This window comes from Ostrea edulis, chromosome 6 (assembly GCF_947568905.1).
Source record: "Ostrea edulis chromosome 6, xbOstEdul1.1, whole genome shotgun sequence".
Taxonomy (NCBI): domain Eukaryota; kingdom Metazoa; phylum Mollusca; class Bivalvia; order Ostreida; family Ostreidae; genus Ostrea; species Ostrea edulis.
This window is the reverse complement of record NC_079169.1, coordinates 43,986,075-44,003,118: the sequence shown is the minus strand read 5'-3', so window position 1 is coordinate 44,003,118 and position 17,044 is coordinate 43,986,075. Positions and strand designations below refer to the sequence as shown.

The 17,044-nt window shown below is 38.4% G+C and overlaps 1 protein-coding gene across 1 annotated transcript in view; it reads right to left on the bottom strand.

The window, feature by feature from the left end:
• Positions 1-7,255: 7,255 nt before the first annotated feature.
• LOC125648441 (protein PIF-like) overlaps positions 7,256-17,044 on the bottom strand; it is a 33,962-nt gene continuing 24,173 nt past the window's right edge. The window contains exons 9-10 of the mRNA XM_048875563.2: positions 12,678-12,774; positions 7,256-9,397 (exon numbers count right to left, since the gene is read on the bottom strand). Coding sequence (XP_048731520.2) covers positions 9,174-9,397; positions 12,678-12,774 — 321 coding nt within the window. The 3' untranslated portion in view covers positions 7,256-9,173. The remainder of the gene's footprint in view (positions 9,398-12,677; positions 12,775-17,044) is intronic.

The window sequence follows — 17,044 nt, the reverse complement described above, 5'->3', positions numbered from 1 at the left end:
ATTTTTGTTTAAGTTGTTTGCCAATACCAAGAAGAACATGCATAATCAAAGTAGCTTAAAGCAGAACATAAGGTCTTTATTGACTGTAAATTTAGGCAAGATGCATTTCTGCATAAAAAATGAAGTCTAGCATTTACCTTTTGAATGATGAAGATGTAAGTAATGACATCTGATGTGTCAGTAGTGGTGTACAGGTGGTGGTATGGGGTGTATATGTGGTGGTATGTGGTGTATAGGTGGTGGTATGGGGTGTATTGGTGGTGGTATGGGGTGTTTGAGTGGTGGTATGTGGTGTATAGGTGGTGTATGAGTGGTGGTATGTGGTGTATAGGTGAGTGGTGGTGTATAGGTGGTGGTATGTGGTGTTAATGGAAATGTGAGTGGTAGTATGGTGTTAATGGAAATGTGGGTGGTAGTATGGTGATATATGCAAACTAATAACGGAAGATCTATCTCTTTTGTTGATATTGATATGTAAAACTATAAATTCTCAGACCTGTATAGGTAGTGGTGTGATTGGTGTTAAAAACACAAGTGTTAGCATTTGATGTGCCATTAGCTGTGTGTAAATGGTGTGGATGGTGGTACGTGGTGTATAAGTGGTGGTATGTGGTGTTAATGAAAATAAGGGTTGTGGCATGTGGTGTTAACGAAGTGTAGGTAGGGTGTGTGATGTTATCGAAAGTGTGAATGGTAGTATAGTTGGATGGTTATTTCACGTCTCCAGAGAAATACATCACTTGCAAATGAAATACTATGCTTAGTGCTCATACCCGTAGAAGTGAGGGCTATTTAGTCTGCAAACGCCTACAACCATAGGGCCTTCCGAAAGACCCGTAAATGCAGTGCATCTGGAGGACCAATCAATACCAATGTTTACATCTTAGGTTGGCGCTGCCATGGCATGAGGAGGATTCGAATTCATGAGCTCCCTGTTAGGAAGCAAACACTCTATCATTGAGCAATGCGACCGGTAATTGCGTGGTGGCGGTGGTGGTGGTGGTGGAAACATATAAAGAACCTAAAAGCCAGGAATTATTCATTCGCTTTTATGCATTCGAGCAGTTAACATGATTGAGTGCCCAGAGTGTCATGTTTTATTTTCTCGCGGAGATGCCATGATGCGTCACAAAAGACTAAAACACGGGGACAGCGATGAGGGAGAGGATATTGACATGACTTATGTATCTCCAACACAGAGTGATACTGACAGTGTCGCAGAGGAAGACAATATCTTCTTTCGCCAAATGGCACATAAAGCGCGAAAACACAGCTGCAGAGTGGCAGAAGAGATACGAGAAATACTTGAACCAAAATATGTCAGAAAAGAAGGCTAGTAAGAAAGCAGACGAAAAAACCAAAGGAGAAACTTACCAACAGTTTAGAAAACTGTATTAGCGGTTCCTTTACGATCAGTATCAGTTGCAAGAAGACACAACGCACGAACAGGTGACGGACGCCATCGATGAATTTGTGTCCGACAATCATGGATTAAAAAAATCCATTAAGATGGCTCTTCGCAAAAACAAATATTTATTTGAATCGTACCTAGATAAGTACGACAATGATGAAGACGAGGAGGATGAAGACGAGAAGGAGGAGGACTAGTCGATGCGAGAGAATCACACCACTGTATCGAGAAACCCACAAATGAACACTGGCTTTAAAAACTTAATTCATTCAAATATTGACCTACATCTACTTGAAGGAAAAAGCTACATCAAATGACATTTTTCATCTGAAATATGCAATGAAATAAAAGTTGTAAACCTACAAAAATGTGTCATTTTTTACAACAAGGGCATTACGAAGCAAACTCACATAAGAAATGTAACGAAACCTCAGGTGGTAGGATCCAATACCCTGAAGTTATCAAGAGCGGTTCCTTGTCCTAGTTGTCACACCTCATTCTATCTTCTGATATTCTCTAGATAACATGGCACAGAAACAACTCGACTTGAAGAAAGTTAAGGCTGACGATCAGACGCAGCAAGAATACATTGACAGACAGTTGGAAATGGCACAGACCACGGACTTTCTCCCTAGTCAGAATCCTACTGATCAAGGCCTGGGGTTTTTCTTCCCCGATTCGCAGGATGCTACCGGACTGGAGTTGGGATTATACGATAACCCACCCATTAGTAATGAAGATTCCCCCATGACCAGGGCTGATTTTGCGATCATTACGACCACACTGGACGGAATCGTCAACCGCATCAACGTGCTGGCCGACGAAATCGCCAATCACACCGTGGTGTTGATGAAAAAACTGGAGGAAGTAGTGGCCGCTAAATCCCGTAAGGAGCCTACCAACAACGCCTGCTTCACCTGTGGGGAAACGGGACATTGGTCGCCATATTGCCCCCAGAAAACCACAAAGAAAAGCAAAGAGTGCGACCCGTGCTACAAGTGTGGGCAAGTGGGCCATTGGATTGCGGACTGTCCAAAACAACAGGACGTTCCCAGTGCAAACCCCCCACCACCCAAAGAAGAACTACCCAAAAAGAAGAGGAAGACTGCCGTTAAGAAATCCAAGTCCGTGTAAAAAAAAAGTTTTAATGTGCTTAAATGTGTGGACTTTATAAATTTGTGTTGACTTTATAAATTGTGTTGAATTGTGTGGACTTTATAAATTGTTGAATTGTGTGGACTTTATAAATTGTTTAATTGTGTTTGTGTAAACTTTTAATTGTTCATTTAATAAATGTGTAAACTTTCAACCATTGTTCTTTAATTCAATTTTTTTATTTGAAATTTAACAAAAAGGAATACACAAGGAATACAAAACGTTCACACGCTATCGCCCCACCTCGCCTGCTGGACCGCGCCAGCTCTGGCCACCTGCCCAGCTTAACCGCGCCAGGTGGCCTCCCGGCCACCTGTTTGACCCCCCTATAAAACCCCGCACTTCAAACTGCACTCAGTTGACCCGTCTATCGGCCCACACTCAAAACTGCACTCAGTTGACCCGTCTATCGAGGCGCCTTATACTACTTAAGTGGAGTTCTGATATATTTATTAGCTATCTCTTTATATAAGTTAAATGAAAGGTGAAGATAATGAACAGTGATCAATCTCATAACTCCTATAAGCAATACAAAATAGAGGGTAAGGCACACACGGACCCCTGGAGATCAGGTGCCTAGGAGGAGTAAGCATCCCCTGTCGACCGGTCACACCAGCCATGAGCCCTATATCTTGATCAGGTAAACGAAATCGGTATGAAACACGTCAGAGAGCGTTTGAACTAATGATAGGATGTACTGGCAAACTAGATCGTTGTAACGACCATAGAATTTGGGAAATGATTACTTTAAACAAGACTGTTGGAACCACTGCATCATATATATCCTGAGCAAATAACTCAATTCCCTCTAAACTGTTTTCAAATTATGTCCATATACATGTACCTCAAATGAAGCCTTCTGAATATTCCATTCCCCCTGATCTTGACTTCTATCCATCAAGTTTGATTGACTTTAACATTCTATTATTGGTGTAAAGTTTTCAAACTTATGTAGCAATATTTCACTATCACCTGACTATGGTGTTTATGTTTCTCAACTGATTCGATACGTGAGAACATATTCTGCGTATGATCAATTTTTTAATCGAGTGTCGATCCCGTGGGGATCCGGGTTATATTAGGTCCTCAGTACACCTTTGCTTGTCGAAAGAGGCGACTAAATGGGGCGGTCCTTCAGATGAGACCGCAAAATTTAAGGTCCCGCATCACAGTAGGTGTGGCACGACGAAGATCCCTCCCTGCTCAATGGCCATAAGCACCGAGCATAGGCCTAAAATTTGCAGCCCTTCACCGGCAATGGTGACATCTCCATATGAGTTAAATATCTCGAGAGGGACGTAAAACAATATTCAATCAATCAATTAAATCGAGTGAAGCTAAGACAAATATTTCTATGTTTAAGGGGTCCAACCGTCTCGTTTGAAGTCAGGATTTCTCAAATTCTATGGTCGTTGTTTTGATCTTATTTGCAAATACAACTTGTCGTTAGGTCGAATGTTGTCTGATGTGTTTCATACCAATGGTTAGGCCGCTCTTTACATACTGATTTTGACTAGGGATTAATCCGTTTACCTGATCAAAACAGGGATTACGGTAGGTTTGACCGGTTAACACGAGATGTTTACTTCTCCTAGGCACTTGATCACATATATGCTGTATCCAGAAGTTCATGTTTGTCCTACTCTTAATTTTCTATTCTTTATGGGATTTATGAGATTGATCAATGTTCGTCGCTTCACTTTTCATCCACAGACCTTATTAAAACCTACCTGGAACACTTGTTTCCCCTAAGGAGTCACAAGGTCAAAGGTTAAGTGTCAAACTGGGAATTTGAAAAATAAATTTCAGTTTTTGAAATACACTAGGGCATGAATTGCGACACGTCACGTCGACAAACTTCATAAAGCGTGTATTTAAAAAAAAAAATGAAATTTGGTTTTTTTAGTACATGTTGCAATGTATTTACACATTTTACATTCATTTCTTTCGAAATTCTAAGTCATAAGAATAGAAGCACTATATCTTTCAAGATTCATAAACACATTGTTCGAAACTGCAACCCGTTCATTACAATATGGTGGATATATCAAAGGTGAAAAACATCAGAAATGTAAATAGAGTAAGATTTTGTCTGTTCAATATCTTGAGAACTCTTTACTTGACAAACATAAAACTTGCTACACTGGTTCTACCTAACAAAAAGATGACCCTTATTGATTTTTAGGTCACAAGGTCAAGGATCAAACAAACGTGAACATAGTAAGACATTTGTCACACAATATCTTAAGAATCTTTTGCTTAACAGACATCAAACTTGATACATTGGTACATCCTAAACAGTAGGTTACGCCTATTGATTTTGAGGTCACAAGTTCAAAGGTCAAGGATTGAACTACTGTGGACACAAGAAAATGTCGGCAGAATATCCTGTGAACCCTTTGCAAGACAGACTTCAGGCTATGCCCCATAAAAAGAGTGGAGATATAATTTCTTTTCATTTTGAATATCATAAGTTCATAAATCAGTTCATTCTGGATGAAAAAAAATACTGCTTATTATCTTTAGAACCCTTTTGCCTGACAGAGATCAATCTTAGTATTGTGGTTTCCCTCTGACTACTAGATGACCCAATATCATGGTTTTTATACCCCCTCCTTTTGAAAAGAGGGGGCATATTATTTTGTATCGGTCAGTCGATCTGTAGACCAAGTCTTGTCCGCTGAATATCTTGAGAACCATTTGCTTGACAGGCATCAAATTTGTTACATCTGAAGGAGTAGATGACCCCTATTCATTTTGAGGTCATGTGGTTTAGGATCAATCCACTCTGGACATGGGACGATATTGTTCGCTCAATATCTTGAGAACCCTTTCGTTGACAGACATCAAACTTGGTGCATTGGTACATCGTAAGGGGTAGATAAACCTATTGATTTGGGGTTCACATGGTCAAGGGTCAAACTGGACATAGTAATATATTTTTATATTTTGAGAATTATTTGCTTGACACCAAACTTGGTACGCTGGTACATCCGAAGGAGTAGATGACCCCTTTTAATTTTGAGGTCACATGGTCAAGAATCAATCCACTTTGGAAATAGGAAGATATTGTACGCTCAATATCTTTTGAATTGTTTTGGCAATACTATCAAAATAATACATGTGTACAACCCTTTTCAATTTTGCACAACGGGGTGGGGGGTGGGGTGGGGGTATTCTGAAGCATTTTTTGTTTTTCAACTTGCATTCATACATTTACACGTACTGAGTGACTTGCATGACCTCACGTCCTGGAGTTAGATAAAGTTAGATACATTGTGGAATTTTGACCTGAAAATTTGAATAAATGTGTTGAAATATTTTTCAGTAATTGGATTTTACAGTATGCGAGTCAAGACAGTCGACATATATTTTTCAGATATCAAAATGGTGACCAACATTTTCATGTATATCATTTGATACTGACATATTTCATATTGTTGGAACCTGAGTTAGAATACGCATTGAGCCGCTTACTTAAATATCTACAGATGGTGGTCGATTTTAATACAAATAGTTCTGCTACTTTGGATGACCTTAGCCCTGTTTTCTATTAATAGTAAAATACTTTCCTGGTCTTCAATGCTTAGCTCCCATGAATACAATGATGATAAAAAAAAAAAGAATAAAAGTGCATATATCAGAATTTGAGTGCATCACACAGTTCTTTTTTCTGTTTTCTTTATATCTAGTTATTGCTGTTATTGGGTCATAAAACTTCACCAATCATGAACAGTCAACTCCTATGGACTTCAAATTGCAACAAGTGATGATAACACAATAAAGTTTAACAACTTGTTAAAGGGTAACAGAAAATGTGTTTCATGCGGTACACTGAACTAGTTTTAAAAGAGGCGGGAAATGGGAATTAAACATCATAAGTATAGGTTTCCCTTCGTCAGTTACTGTCATATTTAGTTTTCCAGAGTTTTTGCTGTACTTGTAGATGATAGGCTGAATTTTAATGTACCTCTTTATATTGTCGACTTGAGAAGGTATGCTACACCAGAGAAATTTGATGTAGATGAAAAGTGGAGGATATGTACAACAAGTTGAAAATTTTCAAATTTACTTTATTATGTCAAAAAATACAGTTTTAGTAGAAAATAATGTGAAAAACGTTTAAAACCCCTGCTGGACTCGAACCTGCGACGTACAGTTCAGCAATCGGTATTCTAACATACTGAGCTACTCGGCTAGGTATTTAAAAGGAAAAGTCAAATATTGCTGATATCAATTTTTCAGCCATGTTTTTTAAAGGAAGTCAGCCATTATGACGATGTAGAGTACTACCTTAAAGATCAAGTTCGCGTTTTATGTCGATTGACCCACCTTTAGGAAACTTATTACCCTTAGACTTTGAAATTACTAATTATTTACGGACAGTTTTGACTATGTTTGTAGATAATGAGTTGATCTTTTGTTTGTATCTCTATATTAATGAATAACAGATTAAGTTTACGTTTCATGGCGATCGACCAAGTTTTACAAAAGTTATTGCCCTTGGAGTTTTCCAGACTTTTTTGGCTGTTGTTATGAGCTGACATTTAGTATGTCTCTGCATATTGATGACCTACAGATCAAGTTTCATGTAGATGGAAGTAATTAAATTTCACTTTCTTATTTTGTTTATCCAGTTTTACCAGGGTTACAAATATTGCCGTTGGCTTATAAAAAATACAATGTATATCCATACCAGTGAATTATTTTATTAGACTTTACAGGCATACATTAAATAATTAACAAATGGTATTGATTTTTTATGCCCTATATGCAGGGGCACATAATGTACGTTATCCTTGCCCGTCCTATTCAACTGAAAGTTGGTACATAGATACATCAAGAGAATATCAAAGTCAAGTTCTCATTTGATTCTGATTGAAGAGTTGTGGACGAGTTGTGCACTTTGGACTTGGAAAATAAAAAAAAAATTCATAGTTTTTGGCCGACTAGTCGCCGTAACAATTACTGTGATGGCCTTTGTTTTTCAATAACATAGCATGACCTTTATGTTATCAGTCAGTGATTAGGGCGATCCTGACCTCAATATCACCGGACAGTGATAGCTCAGAGTTTAGGGCGATCCTGACCTTTATGTGACCGGTCAGTGATGGTTCACAGAATATGGCGATCCTGACCTTTATGTGACTGGTCGTGATAGCTCAGAGTTTAGGGCGATCCTGACCTTTATGTGACCGGTCAGTGATGGTTCACAGATTAGGGCGATCCTGACCTTTATGTGACCGGTGATGGCTCACAGATTAGGGCGATCCTGACCTTTATGTGACCGGTCAGTGATGGTTCACAGAATATGGCGATCCTGACCTTTATGTGACTGGTCGTGATAGCTCAGAGTTTAGGGCGATCCTGACCTTTATGTGACCGGTCAGTGATGGTTCACAGATTAGGGCGATCCTGACCTTTATGTGACCGGTGATGGCTCACAGATTAGGGCGATCCTGACCTTTATGTGACCTGTCGTGATAGCTCAGCGTTTAGGGCGATCCTAACCTTTTTGTGACCGGTCGTGATAGCTCAGAGGTTCTTCCATCCGGGAGGTCGCTAGCTGGTTCTAATCCTGATCCCGGCAGCCGATTCAAACCTAATGATAAGAACATCCTTACAACCTTGAGAACTAACCAAATATCAAAATATATGACATTTCACCAGCTGGTAACGTCCCTATATGATGAAACTTCACCAACTGTTAACGTTTCTATATTAAACTTCACCAACTGTTAACGTCTCTATGACACTTCACCAGTTGTTAACGTCTCTATGACACTTCACCAGTTGTTAACGTCCCTCTATAACACTTCACCGGTTGTTAACGTCTCTATAACACTTCACCAGTTGTTAACGTCTCTATAACAGTTCACCAGTTGTCGTCTCTATGACACTTCACCAGCTGTTAACGTCCCTCTATAACACTTCACCGGTTGTTAACGTCTCTATAACACTTCACCAGTTGTTAACGTCCCTCTATAACACTTCACCAACTGTTAACGTCCCTCTATAACACTTCACCAGTTGTCGTCTCTATGACACTTCACCAGCTGTTAACGTCCCTCTATAACACTTCACCAGTTGTCGTCTCTATGACACTTCACCAGCTGTTAACGTCCCTCTATAACACTTCACCGGTTGTTAACGTCTCTATGACACTTCACTAGTTGTTAACGCCCCTCTATGAGTGAGAAATTCTTGATGGGACGTAAAACAACAAACCAATGTATGATTATTTATCGTAAAAGAAAAGTGTGTCCTCGATTTATACTATATTTTTTTCAGAAACACATTAACCCTTTCTCTACCGCACCGGTCAATTTGACCGACAGGGCATAAAAACAGGAATGTGCAAAAGGAGTGTCTCTAAATCTTTAAAACTACGAAATAGAGTTACTGGTTTAGTCCATTATCTGACATTGTTGACTACAGTGTTTTTGTAAACCAAAATGATACAAGTGTTTATGTTACATACTAGTATAGTTATTGATATTTGTGTAATGTGTTACTGCAAAGAAAAATAATGCAATTCTGTAGTTTTGTATTTTCTGCAAACATGGTCATATAAGTGTATTGTGTTTCTGCAAACAAAATTATGTCTTTATTTTTCGCAAATATAGCTATTGGTATTTGTGCACTCTGTGTCGTGCCACTTATAATCTGACGGCTGGTACAGTATAGTGCAGTGCTGGTTCCCGTTGTTGTTATCCGGATTATTTGGACCCCAGTTTGAATACGTAAAGGTTTCTCCACTTCCGGTCCAAACGAACGTGTTCTCCAACGCCACGTCGGTACCTCCAATCCAGCTATCGCGTTTGTCTATGGCTAAAATGAATTGAAAGATTTTGATTAAAGAAATGCATAGTGACTGTAATGTTGATTAATTTGTCCGAATGCATACCATATGTATTGTACGTATCTACATATTATTCTGGAGATTGTTATGTTGGTGTATAATATATAACAAAGCTTTGGTTCAGAATTCATAACATTCTTACATGTAGATGACTGTAACATCAAATTTATTTTTACATGTATCATTATTGTCATTTCGAGTGTGTTGAAAGCATGTGTTGATAAATTCTTAGTTATTTTAGTATCTATGTGTGTGCGTATACATTGTACGTATGTATATGTAACTTTTCATCATTGTAGCTTTTCTTATCAATATTTGTCTGTCGTCGATAGGATGAAACTGTCATTCATTGAATTGAAAGGTATCGGAACGGTTCCTGAAAGATGACTGAATGAACTTTCAGTAGTGTCATCCTGTGAATTCACTATCCTCGTTATTTTTGTCCTAGTCATGAGCTAATTTCAACCGTACCTGACACAAAGTATCGTAGTGTAAAGGAATTGAAATATGGGAGAGATAATCAAGAAATAGTGACAACAGCAAACTTTCGTAAGAACGCTGCACCAGAATAAAAACCCATACTTGCGTTCGGGTTTCATCTTCGCTAACCAATGGTTTACGATCCGCCCCGCTTCTCTACAAACCCTTGGCGCGATTTTCGTAGCTTTGAGTGGCGCCTTCTAGCGGATGGAGAAAACAACCCTGTTTGGATTACATCATGCTTATCCAATGAAAATGTGTGTTTCAGCTATTGCTTAAAAGTTTTTTAGAAATGGCTGTCCTCGTTGTTTAGAAATGGCTGAGCTCAGAGAGTAATGCAAGGTGGTATGCATATCATTCAAAATAGTAATATTTTTAACTACCTCTTAATTGCATACTTGAAAAAGAAATAAGTGAGAATATTATTTAGAAAATAAACATGTGTGATTCCATGAAATATATGTAGTCGTTGAGTCTACTTCTAAGAATAAACCCACGTGTGTAAGGTGAATTCCAAATTGATGAAAATAGCTCTGACACAACTGTAATAGAACAAAAAACAACGAATTACAAGAGATGTTTGATATTAAACCTATGGTACGGTACTGTAGTAAATAAAATGCACTTCTTTACGCAGATACGAGTCTGAACTGCGCACGTGGCATCATTGGTTTGAATATGTATTTGATACACGGCCGAGTGACAGTTGTAGGTATTTAAATTCCTTTGTTTTTGCACGTGATCTAACGCAACACGTTCTCTGATTGAGCAGTGGACTTTCCCTGTGTCCAATCATATGCTGAAAGTTGAGGCTACGAAAATAGCACTAAATCTGCCAAGGGTTTGTAGAGAAGCGGAGCGGATCGTAAACCCTTGGCTAGGCGAAGATGTTCGGGTACTGACATGGAAAGAAACATGGAGAATGCGTCAATATTTTTGTAGCCAGTCATAACCGTCCACATTGAAATTTGGATTGCTCCAAAATGTAATAACGCTTCTGCAAGACGCCTGGAGGAACATATTTACCTAATGTGGCTATTGGGGTGCAACCGTTTTGGGGAAATTAACACAGCCAATCAAAAGCCACCTGGTATATGTACATGTAGCAATATTGAAATTTAGATCGTTGCTAAGAGTGTAACGCATTACGAACGATACAAAACATTATCTTCAAGCTACTGCTCCGGACTAGCGAACCGTCAGCCATGGAAAATTCAGATTTTTCCCGTATTTGTAGGTACATTTCAGTCTTCAGTTCACTTAATAGTTGTATGAAAGTTATGAGAGGAAATTAAACCTCTATTGTTTTTCTGTAAAAATGCATGTACTATACGACTAAGAATTGTTAGTATATGAATTGAGGGAAATGATCCTTTATAGTTCGTAGAGTCTAAGGAAATTGTGATTGGTTGGTTGTTTTACGTCCCGTCACTCATATCGAAACGTCAGCATAAGTGAAGTACCACAAAATTAGACCCATGCTTAGCGCTCAGGGTCGTAGAAGTGGGGATTCAAATAACATGCCAACGCCTGCCGCGACGCAGGACTTCCGTTTTTAAGGTCATATCCGAAAGACCCGCGAATCTCACTTCTAAATACCGGGCGTTTGACGAAGGAGCAATCCCGATATAGATTTGACGCGGTCATGGTACGAGTGGGGCTCGAACTCAATACCTTCCGGTTACGAGGCGAACACTACCACGGCAATTGTGATATCAACGTTATTGGTGTAATGTCAAGAATGTAAACGTGATTGTTATTTCCTCATTGCTATGTCACGCAAATATCATTGTCCTATATTATATTGCTGAAGAAAATCACGTTGGGATGCAAACAAAGGTCAATGGTATTATGTGTATTTACTAGCAGATGTCTTGTAAAACAATCGAATGTTTTTGGTTACCCACTATTAGCAATCAATATGGGTTCGTCTGTCTGTTCGCCATTCTGTCTGTCTGCCTGTCACACTGTTGTTTTCAGACTAAATCTCTCAAAAACCTTAAGCGTTGACAATGACATTTCATGCAATAGCTGGTTGGGACTTGAAAAGGGCCCTTATTGATTTGATGTCAAAAACTCAAAGACCAAGATTAGAAATCATATATTACGTAACCTAGTTTTCAGATGATAACTTAAGTTTTATCCAAACATTGTGCATTGAGTAATGAATCTCCTGAGAACAAAACGTGAAATGTCGAGGGCAAGGACAATTCGTATAAGGTATTAAATAGTTTTATATTGTAAAACTATCCCTCTTCCTTACGACGGGTAACTACATGTAAGTATTTACTTTGAAGAGCGAAGGTTTATGGTTTTCAAAGAATAATAATAAAGTCTAAATACAACTTTCCAATTGGCATTGTAATCAAGTTGACAAAAACTGACAAGCCGGACATTCTTCTTAACGAAATTGTGAAAGAGTTCACAGAACTAACAAACCGCACGTCGCCCTCTTCTTCAAGTTGTAAGTTAAATCAGCATTGGAATTATTTTCTATTACAATCTTTCATTGAAAATCGCGATAATTAACATCACACAACAATAGGTCACTATGTAATTGCTCTCTCTCTCTCTCTCTCTCTCTCTCTCTCTCTCTCTCTCTCTCTCTCTCTCTCTCTCTCTCTCTTCCCATTTTAGGTATTCATCCACTTATTCTGTCCTTAAGTGGAGGACATATATTCCCTAAATTGGCTTGTCATTGTTGTCTTGATTTATAAGATACATGTATTTCAACCGAATATTTACTTTATAAATGTAAATTAGTCGTACCCGTGAGACCCCTGGTTCTGACGTAATCTCTGACAAATGTGTCTTCCACCAAGCTGGTAATTTCAACAAGATAGCCTCCCTGGCCTTCACAAAACGACTGTAAAGATAGAGAAACCATTTCCGTAATACAAAAAAGTAATACTTTGGAGAAAACCATCCCAGATAAATGTTCATTTATATTCACAACTTGATTCTGTCCATGAACATATAATGTACAGACTTTTCCGCAGCTTGTTATTGTTGCTACATGTATTGTAAGAAAACCTTAAAACCAAGTGATGTGAGACTGTGTCATTTATTGACCAAATAAATGACAAAGAAAAAACAGAATCACATACAAAATTTTACATAATTATACCAAATGTTGATCAAAATTAATGTCTGAGATAAGGTCATATGATGACTTAAAATTTAAAAACATCATGTTGCAAATCAGTGTTTATCCCAGCTATTGTTGTGTGGTAGTAGTTACACCCCAAATCGTCGCCCGACATCCCATATCGTCGTTCGGGCGACGATTTGGGACAAGATTGCACTATCATTAGGAGTGACGATTTAGGATGTATTATTCTACACCCCAAATCATCGCCCGTCCTAAATCATCGCCCACCAACATTTTATTGACGTTTTTAGGATAGATTATACAGAAGTTATTTTATTATACACCCTCTTATTGGGGGTACATAAGTTTCACTTGGTCTGCTTGTCTGTCCGCACTCATGTGTCTGGTGTTTGTCGACCTATTGGGCTGAAATTTTGTATGTAGATGACAAGTGACCCTCTGACATGCCTCCCTAAAAATGAGAATTCTGGAATGAGAGCCAACATGCGTAATCTAACACAATCTGGTGTCACTGACAAATCTGCGGTGCACAAAACCTAATAACCCCATGATCAGCAGAATGACCCTACAACAAAAGGTAAAACGATCTATTGTAGGTCACCTCTCTCTCTCTCTCTCTCTCTCTCTCTCTCTCTCTCTGGAGGAGTGGACAAAACAAATTCATAAAGACAACAATGACACAACTACCACTAACAACAACACATACAACTCTTTCAATACTAACAACACCACCACCACCAAAACAACAATAACAAATACTGTGATCATAATAATAAATCTTTTTAAAAGATTACACAACAGAACAAGTAAACGTCGACGTAGATGAAAATGTCTTGCTTATAGGGTCCAGAGAACAGGAGGAAAGGAGGAGTTAATAAACAGGACCAGATTGTATGTAAACGATGTTTCCAAATAGTTGCAGCAAGGGGGACGACAATTTGGGGTGTGGGGTTATGCCCAAATCGTCGCCGGCGACGATTTGGGACGTGCGACTATTTGGGGTGTTACATAGAAAAAAACGAATCGTCGCCGATCCCAAATCGTCGCCGGAGACGATTTGGAGTGTTTTACATTACGACCCCTGGGTTGAGGCCTCTGCTGGTGGACTGTTAGTCCCCGAGGGTCTCTACAGCTCAGTAGATAAGTACTTTGTTACTAGCTTGAAAATACGGATGTTTGCTGGGATAAAATTTAGAAATTCATTTCAAAATTAAGGATTATCTCCCTCATGCATAGCTCTTATCCTTGGACGAATATGGCTCCAGTTTTTTTCGCACTCTAGTTTTCCTTTTAGCTCTTACAAAATTTATTGTTATTTCAAATTTCCAAAATTTCAGCTTGAGCATCACTGAAGAGACATTGTCGAAATGCGCATCTGGTGCATCAAAATTGGTACCGTATAAGTTTTACATTATTGTACTTGGTTTAGTTTTATATTTTACATTGCCATTCACATTCATTCACTTCAATACATATCGCGCTGTGCTACTTACTAGCTTTTTGTGGTGTGTTAATGAGACCTAAACACCCCTTTTAAATATGATGGTTTGATCTGTAAGGGTCAAGTTAAAACGTAGTTCATGTATCTCTTAGCGATCATACTTGTTCTGTTATTTGATTGCTTAAAGTATTTTGTTCTAGCCAATAGAAAGTTCTGGCGGGAATTCCCGAATTCTTTTTATGAAATAGTACAGGAAAACGAGTTTGGAAAGAGATTCCACTGGGTGTTGCCACCGTTAATGAAGTTATTAATAGTATAAAGAATATTGGATTTATAGACTGAGGATTTGCTAACACCAATAACTGTAAGTAGCTGATAGTTTTATTATATGATTAAATTCAAATAATGAATTTGAATAAGTAATTAAACTTTTTAGGTCACCTGAGGACCTATTGCGATTGGTTGTCGTCCGCCGTGCGTTAACAATTGAACATTTTTAACTTCTTGATAACTACCAGTCCATTTCTTTTCATATTTAGCATGAAGCATCTTTGGGACAAGGGGGACATAACTTGTAAATTTCAGGACTCCAGCACCCCGGGGCCCTAGGGACGGGGCAAAAACTTCCCAAAGGCCTCTTCCAAAATTGTAACTTTCATGATCCCCGGGGTAGGGGTTCTGAACCCAGGGCGGGGCCAAACTTGGTATATAGTGTTTATGTGTAAAACACTTAAAAATAACATCTTCTTTACTGTTATTGATACTAAATTGAAACTATATGGATATTTAGAAAAAACAGGTAGTCCTTTACCAAAATTGTTCATTTGACGATCACAGGGGTAGGGGTTTTGGTATTAGGGTGGGGCCAAAATGGTCAGTTATTAAATGTGTGAACAATAGACATTTTTAATTTCTTCTTGATATCTATCATTCCAATTCTTTTCAAATTTGATATGAAGCATCTGTGGGACAAGGGGGACAAAAATTGTAAATTTCAGGACTCCGGGGCCCAAGGGTGGGGCAAAAACTGCCCAAAGTTGACCAATTTTCAAAAATCCTCTTCTCAAGAACTGCACACGTTTAAGAATAACTAAATGCATGGTGATGTAGAGCAGGAAGGCCTCTGCCAAGATTGTAAATTTCATGATTCCCGGGGTAGGGGTTGTGACCCCAGATCGGGGCCAAACTTGGTATACATGTATAGTGTTTATGTGTAAAACACTTCAATAACGTTTTCTTTAGTGCTATTGATACTAAATTGAAACTAAATATATATTTAGAAAGAACGGGTAGTCCTTTACCAAAATTGTGAAGTTGATGATCCCAGTGGTAGGGGTTTTGGTATCAGGGTGGGGCCAAAATGGTCAGTTATTAAATGTGTGGACAATAGACATTTTTAACTTCTTGACATCTATCGTTTCAATTCTTTTCAAATTTGGTATGAAGCATCTTTGGAACAAGGGGGACATAAATTGTAAATTTCAGGATTCCTGGGGCCTTTAGGACAAGGAAAAAGCTGCACAAAGTGACCAATTTTCAAAACTCTTCTTCTCAATAACCCCACACGTGTAAGAAAACTATATGCATAGTGATGTAGAGCAGGAAGGCCTCTACCAAAATTGTAAATTTCATGATCCCCGGGGTAGGAGTTCTAACCCTAGGGTGGGGCCAAACTTGGTATATAGTGTTTAGTGTAAAACACTCAAATAACATCTTGTTTAGTACAATTGATACTAAATTGAAAGTAAATAGATATTTAGAAAGAGCAGGTAGACCTTTACCAAAATTGTTCATTTGACGATCACAGGGGATGGGGTTTTGGTATCAGGTTGAGGTCAAAATGGTCAGTTATTAGATGTGTGAACTATAGACATTTTCAACTTCTTCTTGATGTAATTCTTTTCAAATTTGGTATGAGCATCTTTGGAACCAGGGGGACACACATTGTAAATTTGAGGATTCCTGCACCCCTGGGGCCTTAGGGACGGGGCAAAAACTGCCTAAAATTGACAAATTTTCAAAAGTCTTCTCTAGAACCGCACACGTTTAAGAAAAGCTAAATACATAGTGATGTAGGCCTCTAACACAATTTTAAGTTTCATGATTCCCAGGGTAGGGGTTCTGATCCAAGGGCGGTGCCACACTTACTACATAGTGTCTATGTGTAAAAAAAAAAATAACATCTTCTTTAGTGATATTGAGACTAAATGGATATTTAGAAAGATCAGGTAGTCTTTTACCAAAATTGTAAATTTGATGATCCCCAGAGTAGGGGTTTTGACCCCGAGGTGGGGCCAAGCTTAGTATATAGTATTTATGTGTAAGTTTGCTGATACAGTATAAGATAAAAATGCATACTTAGGAATAGCAGAAAAGGATGTACAAAAAATGGTGAATTTCACCACCCAGAGTTTTGATTCTAGGATGGGTTCAAATTAGTCATATCTTTTAATGTTTTAATGTTAATACACCTATCATATTATGTAAAGCCTTTCATCAGTGTATGCATTTTGAGGGCAGTGAAGTTTTAAGAACACATCTTGTTTTATACTGTTGTTGAACATTAGCATTTAGCTTAGAACA